The sequence below is a fragment of the Lycium barbarum genome, chromosome 3 (genome assembly GCF_019175385.1).
Source record: "Lycium barbarum isolate Lr01 chromosome 3, ASM1917538v2, whole genome shotgun sequence".
Taxonomy (NCBI): Eukaryota; Viridiplantae; Streptophyta; class Magnoliopsida; order Solanales; family Solanaceae; genus Lycium; species Lycium barbarum.
In genome coordinates, this window is record NC_083339.1 from 59049690 (window position 1) to 59056271 (window position 6582).

Below are 6582 nucleotides of genomic sequence, written 5' to 3' on the forward strand. Positions count from 1 at the left end.
ATTGATTATTCCGAGTTTTAACTTGTATAAATACCTATTTAGGTTTTATTTTTCAGACATCTGGAGTTTTAGCCTTGTAGTAATTACTTATGAGTTATTCTTGCTTTTGAAGACTTCCAGACAATTACATTCATTACTTTCAAGTTTTATTCGTAAGTTCAATACAAGAATTCAATTATGCAATCTTCAATCTTTTATTGTTTTCTTGTTTTCATGAGTTGCTAAACACCTTTACTAAGGTTGTATACCCAAGGATGGGTGTTTTGTGATTGGGGATCGTGAAAGATATACGCATAATGGATTGTTATGTTTATTTGTTCTTCGTATTCATCATATAGTTAGTGGTTGCAAACATTAGCTCACGCCATAAACTTTAGTTTATTTGGGAAAATAGCTCGGGTTAGGTAAGAACAAATAACAAGAACTCAGGGCTTTAAACCTTGTTTTATAAATTCAGTTAGGAGTAAGAGGAATTTACTTGGCATAATTAACCGTTCTTCATGCATACTTTCTTATCTTTGGAAAAAGCATAGAAAGAAATAATCTTTTCTTATTGGGACATAGTTTAGATTCACATAGAGGTTAAGTGCATCCATACAAGCAGTCCATTAGAAGTATAACAAGATCGAGACCCACGATCATACACTTTATCTGACGGGGACACAACCTTGGTTCTTGTTTCCCACATATTTACAACTTAAAATTTCCAGTCACTTTAAATTATTCCACAAACCAAATCAATTATAAAACCCTTTTCTAGAATACACTAGGACCCCAAGAATAGTATAATACTTGTTTAGTAAACTTTTCACACCATATTCTCTGGGGGATTCGACCCCAACCTCGTTGGGTTACTATATTTGACAACGTCTGCGTTATACCATTAATAGGTGTAATTTGAGCGTTTCAAATATTAGCGCCGTTGCTGGGGAATACGGTTTTGAAATTACTAAATAGTGTTTACTCTTCTTAAAGTCTTTGTCGTATTCCAACACACCTCGTTTGCTACCTTGTAAACTAGGTGATTATGGCCAATAGCGAACTTCCAGTCGAGAATGTTTTTGCCGATGAACTAGAAGCAGATGAAGACTCTGCATCTACAATCGTTCATCCGAGGGTGACTGCTACTAATATCAAGTTTGACAATTCCCTCTATCATATGCTCAAATAAGAGGGATACTTTCGGAATGCAGTCGATGATGACCCTCACCAACATATAGCAAGCTTTCTGGATGTGTGCTTTCATCATATCCAACGGGGTGTGACTCAAGAAGCAGTCCGGCTGAAACTCTTCAAATATTCGTTAGCCGGAAAAACAAGAAAATGGTTCACAAAGCTGCCCCAGAACTCTATTACTACATGGGAAGAGATGGTCACAGTGTTTCTTAGGAAGTGGTACCCCCCGAGTAAAAGGGCTGAAATTCGTGATCAGATTTACGAATTCAAACAATGTAATGGGGAATAACTTTTTGAAGCTTGGGAGAGATACAAGGAATATTTGGATAGGAGTCCAAACCACGGTTTCCAAAACAGATTTTGAAGGAGAAGTTTTACAGAGGTTTGGATCCTATGACCAAAGCAATAGCCAATAATGCTGCCAGCAGGTGTTTCATGAACAAGTCCTATGCTACTATTACTGATATACTTAACCGATTGACTACTCATAGCCAAGCATGGCATTCAAGTAATTCTGATGGACTATCACTTGGAACACCGTTGATTCAAAACATTGTGAAAGATAGCTAGGAAACGCAGCAGACATTGGCACAATTGGCCACTAGTCTCTCTTTACTAACAAAGAGGCTTGATGTGAAAAAAGCGAAGAAGGTAAATGTTTGTGAATATATCTCTAGCATGCCGCCTGGCATGTACCAAGCCCATGAGGCTCCATATCAAGAGGGCCCCCCTCCGCAAGCTGAGAATGTTCAGTATGCAGATTACATAGCGAAGGGGGACATTCCTGGGCCGATTCAGAGATACTGGAGACCCCAACAAGGGCAGGGGTCACATAATCAAGGAAACTACAACAATAACCAAGGGAACTACAATAACAACTATGATGGACCAAACCAAGGGAGATACAACAACAACAACAACAACGGTAATTTTGGGAACAGAAGTTCCATCCCTTACATTCCATAAAAAGGGCAATCTAATGATTAAGGTAGTTTGAGGTTTGAGTCAATGCTTGAGAAAGTGTTAGCAAGTCAGACGAACACTGAAAAGACATTATCTAAGCTTTCAGAGACGGTGGTCTCTCTTTCAGCAGCTATTCAGAATCTTGAACAGCAGATGCGGGATCTTTCCAGAGAACATCATCCTGCTAGAAAAGGTGGGCTTTCTAGTGATACCATTCCAAACCCGAAGAATGGTGGAGGAGTGGAACGTACTTTTGCTATTAGCACAAGGAGTGGTAAAATACTTCAAGGTGCTGACCAGAATGTGGTTGATATAGAACCTATTATTGAGGAAGATGAGGTGCGCTCTGAAGTGCCTATTATTGATGAGGAAGTCCAAGGCAAAGAAAAAGTTGATGATATTCCAGAAGTTGCTGCTGATACTGGGAAACACACGATAAAAGGGGCTCTTCGCCCTTTGACTCAGATGGACAAAGAAAAGCCTCCCTTTCCTCAGATGTTGGCAAATAAAAATGATGATGCTAAGTGTCAGTAGTTCTATGATCAGTTGAAGCAGTTTTCGTTCTTAGATGTTGTCAAAGAGATGCCCGGATTCGCTAAGTTTGTGAAAGACCTGCTTACAAAGAAAAGGTCTGTTAAACATGAGACAGTGAATCTAACCCATCGACTGAGTTCAATTATTGCTTCCACCAAAGTTCAGAAGAAGGGAGACCCAGGGGCGTTCACTATTCCATGCAATATTGGGCTTCATGCATTCGCTCGTGCTCTATGTGATAATGGGGCGAGTATCAACTTGATGCCCCTTGCTATTTTCAAACAATCTGGATTGGGGACTCCTAGACCAACTTCTATGCGACTACAGATGGCAGACATATCTATCAAGAAGCCAATTGGAATCATAAATGATGTGTTAGTGCTAGTGGATAAGTTCATGTTGCCTGCTGATTTCGTGATTCTGGATTGTGCGGTGGATAGAGATATTCCCATTATCTTGGGAAGACCGTTCCTTGCTACGGGAAGAGCGCTTATGGATTCTGAATAGAATGAAATTAAGTTCCGAGTGAATGATGAAGAAGCAACTTTCCAAGCAAGCAAGGGGATCAAGTTGCCAAGCACTTATGAGAGTATCTCGGTTATTGATTCGTTTGATGGGATTGATGATGCTGTTGAACATAAAATGGAAGAAGAAAGTTTCGGAGAAGCTCTCGCTGCAGTTCTGATAAATTTTGATGCTTCTAATATGGAGGGCTACGTGGAAACTATAAACGCGCTTGAGGGTCGAGGTTCTTACACTTATCACCCAAGAAAGCTTGATCTTGACCTTGCAAATAGAACTACTCCACCAGTTAAGCCTTCTATTATCAAGCCTCCAAAGCTTGAGCTCAAGCAGCTCCCATCACATTTGAGGTATGAGTTCCTTGGTTCGAACAAGGCATTGCCAGTAATTATTTCAGCATTATTGACTGAGGAACAAATTGAGCGTCTAGTAGAGATTTTGCGCGAGTACAGATACGCTATTGGGTGGACCATAGCAGATATTTGAGGTATTACTTCTGGTATTTGTGAGCATAAAATTCAGCTAGAGGAGGACAGTAGGCCGAGTGTTGAGCATCAGCGGAGATTGAACCAGACCATGCAAGAGGTCGTGAAAAAGGAGATCATAAAGTGGTTAGATACTGGGGTAGTGTATCCGATTGGAGACAGCAAGTGGGTAAGTCATGTTCAATGTGTACCAAAGAAAGGAGGTATCACTGTGGTGCCTAATGCATAGAATGAGCTAATTCCCACTAGTACAGTTACAGGGTGGCGTGTTTGCATTGATTATAGGAAGCTGAATACTGCCACGTGTAAAGACCATTTTCCCATGCCTTTCATCGATCAGATGCTGGATAGGCTGGCTAGGAGGTCTTACTATTGCTTTCTAGATAGATACTCGGGCTATAATCAGATCAATATTTCTTTGGAAGATCAAGAGAAGACGACTTTTACTTATCCGTATGGGACATTTGCGTTCAGCCGAATGCCATTTGGGTTGTGTAATGCACTAGCCACGTTTCAGAGGTGCATGATGTCAATGTTTTCTGACATGGTAGAGGACTTCTTGGAGGTATTTAAGGATGATTTCTCTTTTATTGGTGATTCGTTTGATGATTGTCATGACTATCTGGGTCAAGTGTTGAAAAGATCCAAAGAGACGAATCTCGTGCTAAATTGGGAGAAGTGCCACTTTATGGTGAAGGAAAGGATCGTCCTCGGTCACAAAATCTCTGAAAAGGGAATTGAGGTCGATCAAGTAAAGATAGATGTGATTGCAAAACTTCCGCCACCCATCTCAGTCAAAGGTGTCCGAAGTTTCTTGCGACATGCTAGATTTTACAGGCACTTCATCAAGGATTTCTCCAAGATTGCTAACCCGATGTGAAAGCTTCTTGACAAAGAGGCTAAGTTTGTGTTTGATGATAAGTGCCGAAAGACATTTAATGAATTTAAGGAGCACCTCACTACTGCTCCTGTTATTGTTACTCCAGATTGGTCCTTACCTTTTGAGCTAATGTGTGATGCTAGTGGGTTTGCAATAGGGGCTACGCTTGGTAAGAGGCACAATAAAATTATGCACCCAATCTACTATGCTAGTAGGACACTTAATGCGGCGCAGATGAACTACACGGTGACCGAGCAGGAACTGCTTGCAATAGTTTATGCTTTTGAGAAGTTTCGGTCCTATTTGCTGGGGTCCAAGGTTGTGGTGTACACCGACCATGCTACGTTGAGATATTTGATGGCAAAGAAAGAAGCTAAGCCATGACTGATTCATTGCGTCCTTTTGTTACAAGAGTTTGATTTCGAAGTAAAATATCGAAAGGGGTTCGAAAATCTGGTCGCAGATCATCTGTCTAGACTTGAAGAAACTAGGGTGCCAGCAGAAGAACTTGACATTGAAGATGCATTTCCATATGAGCAAGTTTTGGCGGTGTCTATGCAGGTTGCACCTTGGTTTGTTGATTTTGCTAACTACTTGGTGACTGGTGTCATTCCCGACGAGATAAAATCGTAACAGAAAAAGAAGTTTTTGCGGGATGTTTGTCAGTACTATTGGGATGAACCAAACTTATTCATAACTTGCGCTGATAACATTATTCGGCATTGTGTCCCAGAGAGTGAGGTATTGGAAATTCTGAAGGCTTGCCACGACTCTCCAGTTGGGGGACATCATAGTGGTACGAGGACTGCTGCCAAGGTTCTCGAATGTGGTTATTATTGGCCCACTCTTTTTCATGATGCCAATCTGATGGTGAGTTCTTGTGATCAATGCCAAAGGCAAGGTAATATTGGTAGGAGGCAAGAGATGCCTATGAACTATGTAATGGATGTTGAAGTGTTCGATGTTTGGGGAACTGATTTTATGGGTCCCTTTGTAAGCTCTTGCGGTATAAAATACATCTTGGTGGTTGTTGATTATGTCACCAAATAGGTAGAAGCTGTGGCTTTACCTAATAATAAAGCCAAAAGTGTCATGGGATTCTTGAAAAAGAACATATTTACTCGTTTTGGTACCCCAAGGGAAATAATAAGTGATGGTGGTTCTCACTTTTGCGATAAAGCCTTTACGGGATTGATGGAGAAGTATGGAGTCAAGCATAGGGTGGCAACCCCGTATCATCCTCAGACAAGCGGGCAAGTTGAAGTCTCTAATCGGGAGATAAAGAGTATTTTAGCAAAGATGGTGAACGCAAACTGAACTGATTGGGACTGCAAGCTCGATGATGCTCTATGGGCTTACCGGACTGCCTTCAAGACTCCGATTGGGACTTCATCCTTCAAGCTAGTTTTTTGAAAGGCATGTCACCTGCCAGTTAAACTTGAACATAAGGCCATGTGGGCCTTGAAGAAGCTGAACATGAATTGGGAAGAAGCGACCAAACTCAGGTTGTTTCAGCTAAATGAGATGGATGAGTTCTGCTATCAGGCATATGAAAGTGCAGCGCTATACAAAGAATGAATGAAGCAGTATCATGACAAGAAAATCCTAAAGCGGGAATTCTACAAGGGTGACCCCGTCTTGCTGTTTAATTCTGGATTGAAGCTGCTTCCGGGCAAATTGAAATCACAGTGGTCAGGTCCATTTGAAGTGGTAAGTGTCTCACCCCATGGAGCTATTGAATTGAAGTCCGAAGACGGAGCTCGGACATTTAAGGTGAACGGGCAGAGGGTGAAGCACTACCATGGTATGATTGACGGAGAAAGAGTTGTGGACCGATATCGGTTGAAGCAGCTTGGGACGAATGCTGAAACGGTGATTCCCGACCAAGAGTAATCTGATAACACCATCGTGCTGCAATGTTAAATTAAGTGCTTCTTGGGAGGCAACCCAAGTTTAAAATTCTATAATTTTGTTTTTGTAGGTTTTAGATTTTTATTTTTTTTACAGGTGTCGAGAGTGCAG

General features: G+C 41.2%; 1 protein-coding gene and 1 non-coding gene across 2 annotated transcripts; one reads left to right on the forward strand and one right to left on the reverse strand.

The window, feature by feature from the left end:
- Positions 1–1418: 1418 nt before the first annotated feature.
- On the reverse strand, positions 1419–1524 carry LOC132634518 (small nucleolar RNA R71). Its single transcript, XR_009580236.1, has one exon. It is a non-coding gene; the product is annotated as a small nucleolar RNA R71 (small nucleolar RNA).
- A 330-nt stretch (positions 1525–1854) lies between these two features.
- LOC132630874 (uncharacterized) lies at positions 1855–3180 on the forward strand. Its single transcript, XM_060346468.1, has 5 exons — positions 1855–2101; positions 2165–2332; positions 2429–2665; positions 2708–2919; positions 3001–3180. The coding sequence occupies exons 1-5, from the start codon at positions 1855–1857 to the stop codon at positions 3178–3180; spliced, it is 1044 nt and encodes a 347-aa protein (XP_060202451.1).
- The last annotated feature ends 3402 nt before the right edge of the window (positions 3181–6582 follow it).

Excerpts from the sequence above, each read along its gene's own strand:
- LOC132630874 (XM_060346468.1), top strand. The coding sequence starts at position 1,855 with ATGCCGCCTGGCATGTACCAAGCCCATGAGGCTCCATATCAAGAGGGC. Across the intron at positions 2,102-2,164 it reads CAACAACAACAACAACAACG|GTAGTTTGAGGTTTGAGTCA; the intron begins GTAATTTTGGGA and ends CTAATGATTAAG. Across the intron at positions 2,920-3,000 it reads GTGCTCTATGTGATAATGGG|ATGGCAGACATATCTATCAA; the intron begins GCGAGTATCAAC and ends ATGCGACTACAG.